This window comes from Syngnathus floridae, chromosome 10 (genome assembly GCF_059516105.1).
Source record: "Syngnathus floridae isolate MCC-2025c chromosome 10, RoL_Sflo_1.0, whole genome shotgun sequence".
In the NCBI taxonomy this organism is placed as follows: Eukaryota; Metazoa; Chordata; class Actinopteri; order Syngnathiformes; family Syngnathidae; genus Syngnathus; species Syngnathus floridae.
The window spans coordinates 9,817,820-9,837,447 of record NC_142422.1 but is presented as its reverse complement, the minus strand read 5'-3'; the positions used below and the strand labels follow the sequence as shown (position 1 = coordinate 9,837,447).

The 19,628-nt window shown below is 40.1% G+C and overlaps 1 protein-coding gene across 3 annotated transcripts in view; it reads left to right on the top strand.

The window, feature by feature from the left end:
- LOC148392304 (nuclear factor of activated T-cells, cytoplasmic 1-like) overlaps positions 1–19,628 on the top strand; it is a 63,659-nt gene that overhangs the window by 7,896 nt on the left and 36,135 nt on the right. For 2 of the 3 annotated variants that reach the window (XM_088387891.1, XM_088387893.1), the window contains exons 3-5: positions 7,649–7,801; positions 10,393–11,497; positions 13,205–13,364. In XM_088387891.1, coding sequence (XP_088244017.1) covers positions 7,783–7,801; positions 10,393–11,497; positions 13,205–13,364 — 1,284 coding nt within the window. In that variant the 5' untranslated portion in view covers positions 7,649–7,782. Of the gene's footprint in view, positions 1–7,289; positions 7,550–7,648; positions 7,802–10,392; positions 11,498–13,204; positions 13,365–19,628 lie in introns of those variants that run through there. The other variant, XM_088387892.1, reaches the window with a different exon arrangement.

Below are 19,628 nucleotides of genomic sequence, written 5' to 3'. Positions count from 1 at the left end.
CAAAGACATTTAATGTTGTGTTTATAAAACAACCAAACAGATTTGCCTTAGTGGAAGAGTTTGCAGTTTATAAGAAACACATTTTGTCATTTACATTAAAAATGTATTTGTGATCTGACGGTTGAGGTGAGTAGTAGGTGACTCACTCACCATCTATAACAGTATCTTGGTCAAGCCATCATACCCGTTAGAACACTTTAAACGATGTTAAATAAATCCGTTTTTTTGGAAAACACACATTTTTAGTAACTCCAATTTCACTTGCACTTTAAAAAAAAACTGTTGTCTGTGAGAAGGAAATACTCACTGCCTGTTTTTGGAGTTTTGGAGGTTTTGACTTTTTTTTACAACGCATTTGAGTGATGAGTGGTGAGTGAATGTAGAATACTGAATGCATGGAAAGAATATCTAACCTCTTAAGTGGAAAATAAATCAGACTGACATGTTTCATTAGCATTGTATTAGCATATTATCAGAGTGGCAATGCAGACCTTTTTAGAGATCTTGTTTGAGTAATTATCTGTGTCGAAGTAGGAAAACTCTCTCACAGGTCACATATCTTTGACCTATAGAAAGTGTTATTGGCCACAGGCTTTGAGTTAGCTGCACATGTGGGTAAGATAAGAGTAGTCATGATGGAGCTCTTATCACAACTCACATTGTCAGCAAAACCAGTAGTAGAAGAAAAAAAAGATACACCAAGTGCAGTTATAGGTCATTAGTTAACAATGTACAAACATTCCGACCCCACAGAACAATTCTTTGTCTAGACATCAACAAATAATGAGTTGCCTCAACAGACCTTTATGATTTTGTTTTCTTTAATGTGATGCTGAAAAGATAACACATTAAGGTACACTTTACCAGCTTCACTAATTAGTTTCAAGCAAAGTGGAGAACAGCGTCCAAATAGTTTCAAAATGCAAATGCAACTATGACAGTCTACAAATCAACTTCTCTTGCCGAAATGTCGACACTTTTTGACGATCACAACATTTTATGAACATTGTGTATTTTTTATTTATTTTATTTTATGTATTTTTGCTTAGAATGAATGATAAGTAGACTGTAACATAATTAAAAACTTGAAGCTGAACTATTAAGTGTCGCATCAATACACTTTGTATTAATGGTAGTTAATATTTCTTAAGGATGTCATGTCAAGAATCGTAACATCCTATTTCCTCCCTATTCTCCGATCAGTGGCCATGTGACGATGATGGCCCTGCTTCTTTGGTTTACAAGCTAGACATGTATGTTACTTCCTGTTCATAAGAGGAATCTCTGAAAAACCCAGGAGCTAAACATACAGCAGAGTCCAGACACGCTTAAGATAGATCCTGTCGGTAAATTCTGAAGAAAGAAAAAAAAGGAAGTGAATAAAACTAACAAAAAACACTTGCCTAAGATCCTTTTTTAACCGTATCGCCATTCATGTCTTAGAAATAAAAAATAAATAAAAAGATGACTAATAATGTCTGTGGTCACAGTTGCCATTGACGCTGAGGATAAACAACCGGAATGGATGAGTAATAATCTTATATCAACATGATGAACACAATAGAGCATTAAAATCAGCCTGATTCAGGTTGTGGTTTTTAAAAAAAAGATGATAATAATAGTGTAGAGAACTGCCAATGAGCACATATTTCCGGATCTGTTGAACAAAAAGGAGAGACTCAACAGGGGAGAAGAGTGGTAGGATTTACCACATTAATTTTAGTAGGATGTCTCGCACATTGGCTATACATTTTTGCATCCATGTTTACATGAACATATTAGCCTAAATTCTGAATATTAATATCACTGGTCCGTGCTAATGGGTGCAAACATTCCCTGTTGAGGTCAAGTTGTATCCTGCTTCCTCGGCCAAACCAACGGTAGTAAACATTAGAGAGGCTGACAACTATACTACTACTAAAGCCAAATCCACTTTTGTTATTTATTATATTGTGAGAGCTGGTTCTGGTTCCTAGTCCCTTATGTACTAGAATGAAACAATGTAGACCAACTTAAGGCCATCAACTCAGCCCGAACATATTTAATTTTGAACTGCTTGGCAATAGACAATTTCTACATGCAACAAAAAGAAAGAAGAGAAAATGTCAGTCCCACATCTCAATAGAAAGATAAAGGTCGCGTGATCAGCAATCATTGTGTGTGAAACAAGAGCAAGGACCAGGCTGCTCATAAATCTTAGTGTGTCACTCATGCTCTTCCACAGACATGTTGTGGCTTCTCTCTACGTGTGTTGTCACAAGGCCAGATGCAGCAGCACTGTAAATTAAAATCTTTCATTTCCAGAGAATATGTCATGAGTTTCCAAACCCTGCATCTGATATGTTTGCCTTGTTAAGTCTAATGGAGTAAAAACAAATGAAAAATACTTAGGTCCATAAGTATTTGAGCAGAGAATTTACGATTTTGCCTTTACACATAACCACAACAAAGTTCTAAGAAAAACAGAAGTAATAATAACAGCATTCCAGAATAACTGCAATTTAATGTAGAGGGTCTCATTTTTAAAGGGCTGGAGACTAGCTTGACAAATGACATTAACCATTTTTTAAGTAATAAAATCATCATGAAATTAAATCCTTAGCCACTCGTTGGCTGAGGAAATCCAAACAGTCAATTATCCTCGCTTTGATACAAACCTATATTTGTGTTTTAAAGTTTAATGAATTGTTTGAATATTCAGAAAAAAACCAATTCAATTCAAAAGCCAAAAGTTATATGTTCTATTTTTGTGAAGTTTGCTAAATTTGCAGCTCCGTAAGTCTTTTAATAGCTATGTGAGTGTATTCTTTTGACCTCCTTCATGTCTTAAGTGTTGTGCGACAATTTCTGTTGTGATTTGACAAAACAAACATTACATTCATTGAAACGGGAACAACACCAATCTTACATGAATTCTTTGGTCTTTAAAACTACTGTAGGAATATACCCCCCGAAATGAAGAAAAAAAAAAATCAATAATGACCATGTATCCTTGATCAATAAATTCAACCCCTGGTACCTTGAAGGTGGGCGAGTGTGATATTGTTCAAGAGAAAGGTTTTACAGCCTAATATGTTGAGGGAAAGTTGTAGTCAAAATACATTCAGAATACTCGAAAATAATATCTTTGAAATGTGACTCAAATAGTATAAATTAGATTTCAATTTTGGCAGTGAGTTCATGACAATCAAAAGTGTCATGTCACAACTGTTAAAAGCACATTTTATAATCAGTAGACTTGAGTTCTTCCAAAGAGCACATAGTCCAAGTTTGTATTGGCACAATAACAGTCTCGGTATGGATATTCTTTCATTTAAAAACGTTGACTTATGTAGAATTAAATTTTAGTATTAGGGATTCGAACATAAACAGAGTCCAAATTCCACAACGGCATCGCCAAGCTTTTGACACAATACATATAAAAAGGCTTATCAAACAAACTACATTTATTATCAAGGAGCACCACTGATTTCACATGGAAATATGTCTTTTGGGCTTTAAAACTATGAATAGACAAAACAAAAAGGATCTTTTAGATCCCCTGAAGTGATGACACATGCCAAGGAAGAATTGAGTATGGTTAAGAAAAAATGTCTGCCTTGTGCATCAGCCTTTTTTTTTTTTGCAGTTGCTGAATCAATTAATATTTTTTTAAGGCTGTTCGTTTAACACATGGCTGAATATATTAGGACAAGGGTTACATCATCAGGTTTTGAGAATATGCACATTTTTTTCTGAAATATAGGCTGCTGAATAGCTTGATGAGTTGTTGCTTCAGAGAAGGTCCGAAGTGCTTTATTGTTGACAGACACTGAAGCTGATGATGCTTTGCTCAGTAGCAGGGAATCCATCAAGATAAGACAAGAGACTGCTACTGAACCGTGCCACACCACAAGGTTTTAAAACCGCTTGCCAACTAGTGAAAGCCCATCCTGCTGACGGTGCCAATCAGTTGCGTAGCTTTATTTTTTTTTCCTACCGCAGGTTTGTATCATAATTCACGTCGACTATATGATGCTGCTTTTTCATCTTTGAGCTCACACGTGCACATCAGCCAAGCCACAGCTGACGCCAGAGATGGAGCTACTGCAGGCAAAGAAAACAGAACACACTCACTTTCTTCCTGTGCTGTCTGCTTGTGCCTACCTCCAAACTTGAGTCTGCTTCTGATTATGTGATCATCCTTTGCGTTTGCCATCAGCTTTTCAAACCCGCAGCAGTTTTTTTTTTAGGTAGAACTCTGGCCCCCAACCAAAATGCATTACATAGGAGCTTGTCTAAGCCGTGCTTAATTGGCCTTGTGGCCAGTGATAGTCCAACTCATTTTGATCTATGACTTCTTCTTTAATTTTATAAATATTTCCATAATATTTGTAACCCACATAATGGTGACTGTATTCTGCCATATACATTCACAGTGCCAGTCATTAGAATCTACGCTCCAAGTATCATTATGTTTCACATCATTAAAATTTTCACATTTGAATTATTCATGTGAGCTGACAGCTATTTTGCTGAATACTCAACTCTGATAATCCCTGCAATATACCAATGTCCTCCGGGAATTAATAGAATTACATTTTCAGTAAACAAGTACTACATGTGGTTTTACTTACTATCTGTAATACCTACCAATTACAAAACATATCAGCGCTGCCTGATGGAATCTATTAATGTGTTTGCGTGGTTGTACTTTAGCAATATGCGATATACGTGAACTTCATGTAGCTTGACATACAGCATGATGTGTTTGTCTCATGTGATCATTTGTTCAGTTTTATTTTGTGAAACGATTTCCAGTATAGCCCACACAAGCATTGGATTTTTGTGTATATGTTATTGTGAACATCATGGCATACTGTAACTGTTAACTGAATTTTAATTGTGTATAATGGTAAATTCACTTAAGGCAGGGTGGGTGCAGGCCCTACTCAGCGACAGTATGAATGTGAGAGGGAATGTTTGTGTCTCTCTGACAGAGTAGTGACCAATAGAAAATAGACAGGTGGATGGGAATATATTCATTCTGCAGTGTTTTTTTATAATGTTTTTTATAATGTTTTTATATGTTATTGCTTAAGCAGCAATGTGTCCATTATCATTAGATATATATTTCAGGCCTTCTATACCTTCCTTCAGCCTCCAAACACACACATCAAAACATGCATATAGGCATTTCCAATGTCTAACAATGTATACCATCAAACACCTCAAACTTTTTATTATGCAATAAAGACAACTTCAAGTTGTTCATTGGGTTTCAACAATAAAGTTACCATATATACACTCCTAATACTTTGGACATTTATGTCCTCACTAGGATTTCACGTTAGATGAGGCCTATCCCAGACTTTAAGTGAGAGGAGTGTACACCATGGATTGGTTCTAAGTCGGTTGCAGGGCATACAGTATTCATATTCAGTCTTCATACCCCCTTGGTGTTAATTTCTCAAATTTCAGCAATTTGTTAAAATTACGTATGTGTATTACCCCTCATACATAAGGACACAGCACCCCGTATTGAGGTTAAAAAAACATAATTGGTGATGTTTTTTGCTGGTTTATTACAAAAACAAAAAAAGAAATATCACGTGGGGGACATGGCCATGAATATTCTTTCCTCTGACCATCAGATATTTATTTTATGTGCTGGTGTCCAGTTGTGTTTAATTATATTGATATTGAATTTGATTGCATACACCTCCCTATTTAAAATGTGACAGCTCTTTGCATGTCAGAACAAATCATGAGGTTGAAGGAGCTGAACAAAGACCTCAGAGACAAAAGTGTGGCAAGGCTCGGCTTTGACCAAGGTTGCAAATGAATTTCTGCTGGACTGAATGTTCCGAAGAGCGCAGAGGCCTATATAATTCTTAAATGGAAGACATTTGACTCTTTCTAGAGCTGGCCGTCAGGCCAAATTGAGCAAACGGGGGGAAAGAGTCTCTGTGAGAGCCGTGAAGAAAACCCCAAAGATCATTGTGGCTGAGCTCCAGAGATGCAGTGGCGATATGAGAGAAATGTTGAGAAAGTCCACCATCAGTGCAATCCTGTGCAAGTTGCGGCTTTATGGCAGAGTGGCCAGATGGAAGCTTCTCCTCAGTACAAGACACATGAAAGCCCACATACCATAGAGTGAGGCAGAAAAACACATGGAGGACTCAGACTATCGGAAATACAATTCACTGGTCTGCGGTGAGACCGTGTAAAACCTTTTGGCCTTCATTCTAAGTAGTATGTCAGATACAATACCAACAGTGAAGCATTAAGACGGTGCTTTAAGTGAAAAAAAAAGAAATGCCTGTACTGGCCTTATTTAACTGTTGACTGGTAAATTAGAAGTGAGTAAGACTAGGTCATTAATACCCTCTGTATCCACTGTATATCTAATAATTTAACATAATCCCATCTTGAGCCAAGCAGCTCGGCTGCGCACTGGTTAGCATGTCGGCCTCACAGTTAGGAGGGTGCCTGTTCGATTCCACCGTCGACCCTCTCTGTGTGGAGTTTGTATGTTCTCCCCGTGGCCGCGTGGGTTTTCTCCAGGTACTCAGCTTTCCTCTGTCATTTCAAAAACATGTTTGGTAGGCCAATTGAGCACTCCAAATTGCCCCTAGGTGTGAGTGTGAGTGCGGATAGTTGTTCGTCTCTGTGATTGGCTGGCAACCGGTTCAGGGTTTCCCCCGCTTACTGCCCGATGACTGCTGGGATAGGCTCCAACACACCTGCGACCCCCGTGGGGACAAGCGGTATAGAAAATGGATGGATGGACATCTTGAGCCACGGGGAAAACATTACCAAACCAATATCCACTGATCACATTATTTTTTTATATAATTGCAGACAATTGTGTGGTAAAAAGTACAACATATTTACATTAACAGAACATAACACCAGGAACATTATTTTGTGGGAAAAGACGAGAACATTGCATTCTTCACAATTTGTCTTTAGTGGTATTACATATGATTTTGCAAAAAAAAAAAAAAAACATTCTATTGTCTTTCCATTTACTATCAAATAATTTTGTGTTTTTGTAACTTGGTTTTGTATTTCCGAATCGTGACGTTACCACGTGAGGAAAATAAATGTACTATACCAACTGTATGCTGGGCAGGCATTCTCTGTGCAATATATTGAAAGGAATGGAGGTAAAGCAATTCAGTAGGGTAGTAGCGAAATACCCGATGACACGCTGTACTAATTTAGTGCGCGAATAAAAATACCGTGTGCGTGTTTGCGCTCCAGTGGAGGCGCGTATGCGCGTGCGCGCACACACACGCAAACACCTTGGGATCTTCACGGTGGAAAACATCCTCGCTCCGACCAGGAGCTTGCAGGAGCTGGGTCGCTGGCGTCATGAATGGGCGGCGCGCTGACGGAGAACGGAGGGTGTTTTCCAGCTTTAAAAGAACCGGAGACTGCCCCTTTGCGTCATCGACCTGGGGAGACTCTTGGAGACCTCAATGGGCACACGGCAGAATAACACCTCAGCCACACTAGTTTCTTGAGCAGCGCTCACCTCATTCACTCGGCCAGCACTCATACGGTGTGCAATACTCACCACGTTAATAATCCGTTTATTAACTTTACTCCGGTATTTTATCCGTGCACTATTTTTTTTATTTATTCTTCGTTGCTCATGCAGACTCCCAGCTGGAGAAAGTTGCGCACGGCTTGTTGCATGCGGGATACTCACCTAGAGCGTCTCTTCCAAGTTCAGCCTTGAAGCTCGAGCCAGCAACCAAGTGGGGACTCCACTCAATCACCTTTCTCGCCACGATGAAATCTGCAGAAGAAGGTAACAACTTTTTTCACTACCTCAGCTGATAATAACAGGCGTTGCACTTTATTCTTCTTTATTATTCTGGCCAAATAATTTGTACAAATGTCTGAGCGACAATCAAATGAATTCAAAGTGGGACCAAATACACCATTAAGTCATAAGTATGCAATGCATTGTGTTAATGTTAAATATGAATTTGCCATGACATTCTTCATGCAAGTGTAACACTGAATTTAGTTCAATGCATTAAGCAGCATGGGTGTCATCAGTTTCATTATACGAATCCAGCAGGTGTTTGACAGCTTCCTGTACATTTTTTTATTATTATTATTAAACAGTTTACATGGTACCTATCCTCACTTGACCTCAGATTATCCTAATAAAAATACAGAGGAGAATGTTTGTTGATTATTTGCACGGCCTGAGGTCAGAGCTCATTAAGTGTCCACAAACTTGTATGATGTTTCAGCCTGGCTTTAAAATGCAAGTAAAATTGTCTCATTTATTCATGATTAATGTTGCAAAATTTCATTGGGTTGACCAAAAGTTGTTGATAGTCTGTCTTGCGTGATTTCCAGTGCTGATGTCACTGGCTTTGTGGATTTGGGATTTCATTTTGTCTTTGATATTTCAGATGAACGGGTGCGGGTTTTATTATTATTCATTTTGGCCTAGAGTCTTATAATTGGTAACAGATGTGTGTGTGCGTGTGTGTGAGCAAGAGAGGCATAGAATTGTGATGTGTCCGTTTCGGGATGCCGAGTAGCTTGCTTGGCAGGGAGTCATTCTTAACCACTCACAGGCTCTGCAGTATAGCGAAGCCTGCTTTATCATCACACAACTTTGCAAGTTGGACACACAGAGCTAAAAACACACATCCTATTGGGGTATTGCCATAGACTGCACCCAGCTTGTGTAATGCATGTTGGCTCAGGACTCTGACCCCAGAAGATACAGATGGCTTCTGCGGGCAACCACCTATCTGTCCCTGAGGTCCCGTCAGTCTTACCCCACTGTAGACCACAATCCCTGTGGATAAATATATTCATTCTTTAGGCATGTGCTTAGTGTGCTTTAAAACCAATGGCATAATTTGTAACACTTGTGAAGGGACGATAGATATAAATAAGGTTAGATTTGTGTGATTTTTTTTTTTTTAATGAAACTTTAATGTATCATAGACACATAGTGGGACAAATGCTGAATTATTTTTGTCAGTCTGGAAGATGATACCTTAAAATGATGCATAATCAAATAAGACAGGAAGAACAAAAACCCCCGTTAGGTGAAGTACGGTGTGACAAATGCAGTGTACAAAAAGAGAAGACAAAAAAAATAAGATTAAAAAAAAAAAAACATCTGCAATTCTCAACAAAGTAAGTCAGGCTTGAAGTAAGGAGGTGTGTCACACTGGGTGGAGAGGGCAGACTCTGTATGTCATCTGCTGGGCTCGAGAAAAGCATAAAACAGTAGAAAAGCATCAGAGCAGATTTAGTTGGGATACACTTTTAGGGAAGTAGAGATGAGTTTTCAACAAGAGCAAGAATTTGATTTTAATTATATGTTTTAGCACTGACAGATGAGTAAGGAAAGTAGATTTCTTTCTTCATGAAATGTAACAAAAAGTAGTTTTTGCACTTTATCTGTAAAATGACAATAAGTCAACATGCAACATAGTATACAGCATTTGCACTTTTATAAGTCATCTTTATCACTGCTTAAAAAAAGAAAGAGTGCACATTTTCTAATAAACTGAAATTATCAACAATACACACACTTACACATCCCATTACACTCATGGCATAGTGACCTTGTGCAATGCACAGCACATTATCAACTCTAACACAGAGCTCCGTCTTTTTTTAGACCAACCCGTATAGGATGTGGCGTACGACAGATTTCATATAAAGCACATCATTGCGGTGAACAAATATGACAAAGGGGAATGCCCTTGATTGGCACACTGACTGAACAGTGTTTACTCTTTGAGCATTGACAATGTTAATAAAAGGTAGACAGAAGGTAGAAGGTAGATTTATAACTGTTGATACATCAGCAGATGGTTTGGAGCGAAGGCAAACCTACGAGGTGTGTTGTTGTTTATCTTGCATGCTCTCTCGTGCTTGCACCTCAGAGTACGAGCGTGTTATACTGCTCAGGCTCTCTTTGACTTAATCACGAGCTCAGAGCGAAGCGAGAGTGCTGTCAGATTTCCACAGGGGACGGCCTAATTCACTCAGTGAGTGATGCAATCAATCAAATAAAGCATCCATCAGTCTGCTGCTGGATGGATTCCTGTAGTGTACATTCGACAGCAAGGAGTGCCAAACAGAGTCTTAAATGAACTTATCCAGCAAACAGGCTGGCAGTGCAACTTGGGACTACGGATGAACCACATATACAGTAACTGCTTTGAAATGATTGCTAAGCTTCTCCAGATGTTCTTAGAATAAAGAACGGAGTCAGTCTGCCGCTGGTAAGATTTGTATAGGGGTATTGTTTGCACATGTAATCACAGTTAATTATTGCTACAGGAGAATGACTGGGTACCTTAATCTGTTGGGTACATATAGTTTTATGTTGAAAATGTGCTTGTTTATTTTCAGATGCATTCAGCTACACACCAAATGTCACCCTTTCCCTTCCACTTGGGATGGGCAACCCATGTCTGGCCACCCAATACCACACCTTACAGTCCAGCCCAGTTATCTCTGTTACGTCTTGCCATCAGACCGGCTATAACTACCAAAATGACAACCATGTAGCAGCAGGTTATTACCTACCCCATGGCATGAGACCAAATGGGGCTCCAGCCCTGGAAAGCCCTCGAATTGAAATCACTGCATACAGCCAGTGTCCTGAGGATCAAGTCGAAGAAAAACATTGTGATGAGCACATCATCAAAAGGGGTGTCAACTCCATTGTGACACTAACACTGCCCAATGCAGATGGCTACCGTGATCCCAGCTGCCTCAGTCCTGCGAGCAGCATTTCTTCACGCAGCTGTAACTCTGAAGCATCCTCCTTCGAATCCGGTTTTTACAACTATGACAACTCCCTACAGAATTCTCCCTGGCAGTCTCCCTGCGTCTCTCCCAGAGGGTCATCTTCACTTTTGTCCTGCCCGCATGCCAGCGGCCCTGCAGCCTCCCCTCATAATTCGCCCTCCACATCCCCTCAGATTGGAGCAATGGCTGAAGAAGGCTGGCCAGCTCAGCCACGTGATTCCAGGCCCAACTCTCCGTCCCTCAGTGGAGGTGGTGGATGTAACAATATCAGCATTACTGGAGTGGGGAAGAGAAAGTACAGTTTCAACAACACCACCTACCAGCAAACATCCTGTTCACCCCACCAATCTGCTACCCCTTCTCCACATGGCTCTCCAAGAATCAGCGTCACAGATGAAAACTGGCTTGCCAATGCCAACCAGTACACCAACTCTGCAATTGTGGCTGCTATCAATGCTCTGACTACCGATGGCCTGGTAGATATGGGAGAAGGGATCCCGGTCAAGACACGTAAGATGGTTGACCATTCACCTTCCATGAGCCTCAAGGTGGAGCCTAGTGGAGAGGAGCTCACTCATGAGGGAGAGATTAGTCCCGAAGACTATCCTTCTCGCATGGTTTTAAAGAAGGAGAACTACTGCGGAGGGTTCCTGGAAGTGCCCCAACATCCTTATTCTTGGTCTAAACCCAAGCATTACCTCAGGTAAGGTACCTTATGATTCTTATCATCAGAAATCAAAATCAGACAAACTCAAATAATCCGAAATATAAAATGATTCAAATGGATTTGGCTTTAAAAAAATCTATTCTAGGATATATGTGTAGTATTCTAGAATCACTCAAAATTGTGTATCTGCGTTCTTTTGTTACACATTTTAAAAACAGACGAGCACATCCACCACTTAAATCTGTTTTGAGATACAATATTTACTAGGGGTGTCTCGATAAAAGGTTTTCACTTTTGATACGGTACCGATATTGCAGCCTAGATTACTGTCCGATATCTATATCTGTCCATGCTTTTATTTTATTTTTTTTAAATGTGGAATTTTTAAAGAAACTTCATCAAGTGATACTGTCTATATCCAAACAATAGTCAACATGTGGAGTGGATTATATATGAGTGCTAATATCGGAGATTTTTAGATATAGACCACTATAATCCAATACAGTTTTTTGGCATCAATATTGGATCACAACACCCCTAATGTTTACCGGATCGAATATGAACAAAAAATGCAATTCAATTCCCAAATTGCTGTACATTACATGCATTCAGCATTATGCATGTTTTAGAAATTCAAATTGTGTCCCTCAAGACATCGTTTTCCATGTCAATAGCGCACCTTCCTGCCGGAAATAAAGTGTTTGATTAAGATAGTGAGCAACAGGAAGTAACAGTGACAGGCCTGGCTGAAGTGGAAACAGTCTGTGGGTTAATCAGCCGTTTTTCGGCTGTGGTCTGTCGCGCCATCAGACCATCTCGTTTTGTAGCCACGGTGATGTCATGCTTCAACCGGACAGATAAAGTCTTGTGGTGGGAAATCAGTTCGTTTTGAGTCAACAAACAGCGTGCAAGTTCTGCATATATGCCAGAGATTGGTTTCATCTGAGCCACCCTTCAGGTCAGGGATTCCGCATTTGCCATTGTCTTGTACATGTTTGTTTTGGTTAAGATATCGCTGTGGTGATCACATGAGAAGCGCTTTATTCTCCAAGAAGAGAACAATGACTTATGTTCACGGGGGTCAGTTGTCGCTTCAAGAGTAACATATTATGGTCCAATGCAGGGTATGATGTTGGTCCCATTCTTTTTCTTGTCTTCAAATTTAAATCAATCAACACTCTATCAATGCTACTGACTGACAGTGTGAGATTTGTTTTTGTAGCCCAGAAATGCCGTCCATCCCACTTTGCAAGCTCACGGTGCTTGTTCTCACTTGTGACAATCTGGTATTAACACACTGAACCTGTAGCCAAAGCAGATTGGACTCCCTTTTTTCTTTTTCATGAAAAAAAGGAGACACACATCATTACCCAGGCCCATGGGATCACATATAAATGCATTACAGACTATGATGAAATGAAGAAGAATTAAGACAGTTTGAATTCCACAAAGTGTCCAAAATGATGGCCAATTTAAAGCAAGGTCAGAGAATTTTGATTTAGACTTCTTTGACAGAATTGGGACTGTAGATAAAAATCAACCTTGAGTTTCATTGAATTTTAATAGAGGGTAATGAAAAGTCAAAGTCCTGCAGCCATGTGTCACATACATGTGTTCAAATTAGGCTGGAAACGTTAAACAGATCAGCGTTGTTCCGATGTTGGATTTTCTTGAATAATTTTTCATCATGAGTGTTTCAGAAATGACGTCAATATTAATCCATAATGTGCAATGTTTTTGCAGCCCATCCCTGCCAGCTCTTGACTGGCAGCTTCCATCCTGCTCCGGTCCATACAGTTTACAGATCGAGTTACAGCCAAAGTCCCACCACAGGGCCCACTATGAGACTGAAGGCAGTCGTGGGGCAGTTAAGGCTCTTTCTGGAGGACACCCAGTTGTCCAGGTATGTTGACTACACTGCATTCTAATCGTTGAACTAGTTGTACTCTAAATGTAATGCTGCAAAATGGCTGCATTAGCAGAGAAAAACTGACCACTTATTAATTGACCATAGGGCCACAAACCATCAAGGCTCAGGACGATGCAAGGCAGAATATTTTCTGTAGTTCTTGGAATCAGTCTAATTTGATACCTACTGACCAATTGAGTGTCCAATGAGTATGGCAAATGTTTTTTTTTTAAATATTTGAAGCGTCTATTTACAGGAGACCCTCGCATACTTGTGATTTGGTACCCACAGATTCAACTGTTTGTGGATTTTTATCAATATTTTCTGTAGTTTTAAATATTTGGAGGGCATAACCCTCTATATGGAAAACATTTGTGAAAATTTTCCTGGGTTGAAAAAAACCCCGACAAGAACAGATAAAAACATGTCAGCAGGGGTTTTCAACTGGTTTTGTCCAAGGGACCACCATTATAACCAAGAAGGGGACCACTGCTTTGGCGGAATATTATTGCATTTTGCACCAAAGGAGGATAAACCTATACAGGCTATTTATTTGCATTTATATGTCTATTTTGGGAATCTCAGACACATTTTACATAACGTGGATGTTTCACAAAATTAGCTGGAAAATAAATCAAGTCACCATTGACTTGAGGATTGAACCAACCACCTTCAAGATAGAAGTCTATCACTCTATAGCCAAGCCACACCCCTTGTAACTTTGCTTGGGGAGGGGGGAGCCTGTTCAAATATGCTACACTTGGTGAAAACCCAAGAAGACTGAAAAAATAAATTGATGCTGCCATGAATGCCAGGCCCTACTGGGAGCAAAATAACAATATAAAATGCCTCGCTCAAGGTCACTTTGACATGATCACCGGGCTTGAGGATTTAAGCCAGCACCTACAAGTTTGGAGACTACGACTGAGCCACGTGAAAAAATCATTATGCAGTCAGGAATCACCGTTGGCTAGAAAAGGTTGATGGCTTGGAATCTGAAAATGGGAGGGTGTACTTATTCTCCCGGGTTGACTTGGTGTATAGGGCTGCTGTTAGAATTAGTACCCCCTGTAACTTTGCTTGGGGAGGGGGGAACCTATTCAAATTTTCTACACTTGAAGAAAGCACCCACAAGCAGACACACGAGTCAGTTGATGTCTAGGGTTCACGGTTTTAAAATGGGAGGGGGTGGGTTCTTATTATCACGGGTTAATTTACTCTAATAGGGTTTCTGTTAGAATTAGTACCCCCCTGTAACTTTGCTTGGGGAGGGGGAAACCTGTTAAAACTTGCTACACTTGGTGAAAACACCCCCAGGAAGACACAGAAAAGGTCGGTTGATTGTTCACAAAATTAGTTGGAAAATAAATCAAGTCTAAACAATAAATCAATTTTATTTTGCATTTTATTTTGCGTTATTACTTTCGAGGACCACCTACAATACCGTCACGGACCACTAGAAAGCGGCGAACCACCGGTTGACAATTTCTGATCTACAGTATTGTATTGTGTTTAGATATCAATTTGAATTAGATTCTATTGCAGAAAATTTTATTCTTAGCATCAGGCGGCTCCTACTGACTCAATTAGCAATGATCAGGACCAACACAATTGCTTGGCAAACACTTATAGAGGATTTATAGAGGAGCCAACAGCAGAGCTCATTTTGGTTTACACAAGGTGATGATTTCGCAGAGCAACTATTCAAAGAAGACCACTTTGACTAAATTGGGGATTTAAAACTTTAGAATAGTCATCTTTAATATATTTATTAAGAAAAAAGAGGACCAAAAAACATTAATCCAGGGGATTATCGTTTTGTTTCTTTCTTATTACTAGAGCATTTCAGTGTTGCTGGTCTAACCCCTTCATCTGTTTAGTCTAAGATTTTGATAGTAACCCAGGACTTTGTTGACCTCGATATATCAGTGCATCCTGATGTCCTCAGTGTCAATTTCGTAATCCTATTCAGCATACATCAGGTCTGTGCACCTTAACGTCCAAAGAGGCCCCAATCACGCTAGACTAGACTTGCACCGGCAACAAAATGAAGATATGCTCGTTTATCATTCCGAGCACACGAGAGCCTGATTACAAAAATGAGGTCCCTCTTCTTCATTCTTCCATTTTTTATTTAATATGTCTTCAATTGTGTTGTTGTACTCATGAAGAATAGGACATGTCATATTCCCCAGCGCCCAGTAGTAATGAGTGGCAGGCGGTGGATGGGTGAGGTGCAGTCAAGGAGAATAAGTCAATAATGACACAGGGACACGGGTGTAGGAAGCAGCCAAGGAAGTGTGTGTGCGAAAGACAGAGTAGAAAGAATGAGAAGGGGAAGAGGGAATCAGCGCAGCTGGGGCTTGGTTGGGCAGCCTCTGGAGATGCTCTGTATCCTGCTGATTAGGGCTTTGGTGCCCCTGAGGTTGGCTGAGCTTGGTGGTAGTCGTAGAGGCAGGGGGGGATGTTTGTGGTAAAGAGTCACAATCACTGCGCCCTTCGGACTGCCCCTCCCCTTGCCACGCTTCAGTGCCCCCCTCTCAGAGGGAGTTGAGAATGTCCCTCCTTTTGCACTGCTCATCCTTCAACCTTTTCCCAAACCTACACAAGCAGGACACCCTGCACTGAAACTTAGTCATGCTCATGGGCACAAACAGTGAGTGTCAGGTGACATGTGTTAGAAAGTAACAAAAGAGATAGATTAAAAACGTTGAGGGGTACGGGGTTTAAACAGCCCCCCCAGACAGCGATATATGATCAAGTGGAAATGCTGAAATGCTCATTTATTGTTGTTGACACCTCCTAAAACAAGCAGCCATATTTTGCTTTGCTCTAATATCTAACATTCAGGGAGGCATGTGAGAGGAAACACGGCATTTAAAAAAAAAGACGGAGCTGGAGGCAATTATTTGTTTTGCACCGTCCAGTTCATATTAAAAATATGTGTAATTTCCTACAATCTCTTTTGAGAGCATGTTTAACACTTTCATCTAAGGTGGCCATGTTTGATCGTTTGAACTCACTGCAGAATCGCTGCTTTTTATGAGTCTCAATGCAACTCAATTTGATTACATTCCAAAATGTTGAAATTTATTCTGGATTTGCTTCTGACTCCAACTTCAAACTCATAACCTCATGATTGGGACTCTTTGTGACACGGACGGCTGCTTTTTCACTTTATTTACAGGAGCCGACCATTGAGGCATTGAGAGGGTCTAAGTAATCTACTGGCTCCTCTCATAGTTTTCCAACCAATCTGTTCATTTACCACAAATATGTCAAAAGTCCACAAAATGATTTTCAAAGCTGTGCTTTGGAAAACCAACAACCTGGTGTACCTATATCTGCCTGACATTGAATAATGTATTTTTGTCCAGAGGGAAACAATGAGGGGAAGTAATGCAATATGAATTGTTTTCATTGTGATTATTGTGGACTGACTCTGATCTAAAATGTGGCTTCTGATGGAAATGATGCAACAGCTTTCAGGCTCCGATTCCATCAGCAAACGCACAGACGTTCAACAGGCCCTTAGTAACAAAAGACAATAACACCTGTGGAGTATTAACCCTAACATACAGGACAATCCTGCACATGCCTGCTTCATACAGGATAATGACAGGCCTATAGGGCTTTCTGCCTTCCTCAGTCACACATACACACAACCTCACTCTCTCTCTCATTAGGGCTAAAGCAGCAACAGACACGGTGTAATTTCAACAGGATGTGGCCATCATCCCTGTTAACATGTGCGTGACTTAATACCCATCTCCCTTCTTCTGATCGTATATGTAATACACATCACATTTGCATTATGTTTTCCACCACTGCTACATGAAAGACCTCAGGGAATCATGTGTTAGGTCCTTTGTGCATGTAATCATACTTTGGATCCGGTATTTACTTTGTAATTTCCCAACGAAGTACTGTACACAGTGTACCATCTCTAATTTCTTATTAGCTGTAATGCCACCGCTTATGTGATATCAGCAAGGTAGTGATGTTAGAGTCATCACAACCATTTAATTCATATACATATTTATGCCAGTGACAAATGTTGGTTCTATTTGGAAAACAGGTTGTTGTGAACTTTGATACAGGTTGTTTTTAAGTTCTTCATTGAAATATTATTTATCAGTTTGGGCTGGCTGACATTGCCCAGAAAAAAAAGTAAGAGTTGAATCACATGCCAATACATGACATTTTATTTTAATTTGTCTGTAAATAAAGGGTCACAGAAGAAACAAAAAACTGCTAGCGATACTCTTGTTGGGATTTTCACCCAAATGCTCTTGCTCACCTGTGACCCTGGAATGTATCCATCCATCCTTTTTCAACACCACATATCCTATCCAGTGTCACGGGGGATGCTATCTCAGCTGACATCAGGTGAAAGGTAGACAACACCCTGAACTGGTCTCCAGCCAGTTGCAAGGTACAAACCTAGAATATACTCTTGGCAAATAAGGATGTAAACTGTCACTGGAAATAAAAGCTCAACTGACCGTCTCTTTAAGTAAAACTTGATGAACCACCCAGCCTTATTGCCTCAATGAATTTGCAGGTTCGGTTGAAAAAGGAATGAACACAAGGTTTACTGGTAGTGTAGTTGTTAACATCATCAACTCAATTCTTGTAAATTTCTAATCGTATTGGAGTCTTCCTTTAGCCCTGAGGCAAATTTGATCTAACAGGAACATTTTTTGCAAATACTGTAACTGTTGTTACAATATCACAACACATTTTCTGCATGGCTTCATGAACAATGACTGCATGTGCATTGTGAATTCCGTTGTTATTCAATACAAAATTAGTAGATGGTGGAATCATTTTTGAAAGAATGTAGAGCCGTGATGAGCGTGGATTAAATTGGATCCAGCTAACGCTTGTTGCATGACTGTCAGCTTACGGCAGAAAGGCAGATAGATGTGTTGCCGAAAAGACTAAATCCTTTCTCGTTTCTCCTCCCCTTTCCCTGCCAAAGGAGGGGTATTTCACTGCTGCTACTGATCTTCTTTTCTCTTTTCCAAATCTTTGCGCCACGTGTACGTCTTCAAGTCATGACTGTTCTCCAGGCGGTGATGAAATCAGGAAAATAAGTCCGCCTCTGCAGGCCTGCACAGTGTATTGACACTCAATCAGGAGGGAAATGTCCAATCCTCTAGAAAGTCATTTTAAAGCTACACAAATATTGAACAACTGAAAGAGATGATTTATGGATCTTTTATGAAGTATTTTCAAAAAGTCTAAAGACACAGTAGTGGCTCACAAGCCGATGAATGATGAGAAATTACTCGAGGTGCACCTTCCTCTTCATTTTCAGCTCGACACTTCTCCACGTCATCAAAACTGACCCAGACAATACATCTGCATCCAATTACACAATTAATGCATCAACTGCCATATCCCCAATGTTTCTAGTTGACAGATTTCTTTGCCACATTTGCTTGCAGTGGGGGTTGTACTAGCTGACACAGAGGCAGAGGTTTGAATTCTGCAAATCACGTCTCTATTCTGGTTAAAAAATAAATATGAATAATAAGCAGTAAAATAAACAAAACAAAACTGGACCACTCATCTGGTCCAACCACATTTTGAAGGAAGCCACAGTGATAAACCACAATCAAAGTTTGAAGCACCATCTTGGACTCCCCCCTTTGGTAATTCTGAAACATGGAGAAGTTGTGCGCTCTTCTCCAGAATTTGAATGAGCATCATTGAGATGTAGCAAGAAGGGGCAGCTTGGTGCCACGGGGAGAAGGTCATAGGTGCACATATGTTAAAGAAATAGTTAGAAATCCAATTGAGGGGGCTGGTGAAAAAAAATGTCACAAGAAGGACTTCCCTGACCTCACGAATCATTTCCTCCACTCCATGATGTCACAAGGATTCAAGTGGGGATGCCACCATCTTTTTGTGCCACCACAATCTGAGTGAAGGGATAACCACCCTCCAACCTAATACCCCGTCCCCCTCTACTGCCTTTCGACGTGGCAGTTGAGGTAATGATTGGAGGTCACCAAAATAAATTGAAAAAACAGCTTTGTGCCATGAATGTCTGGCTTATATTAAAGACTATGCTGTCATCTGTCAGATTTTACCATCAGCCATTGTGCTCTAAAGAGTCAATAGAAGTAACTAGTAGCATGTGCGGCTATGGATAATTACTACTGGTGGCACAGTAAGTAAAGTATAACAAGAAAAAGGGGTCTGGTGGTGAGATCACCTCCTAAATGAAGTGGTCCCTTGGGATGGCAA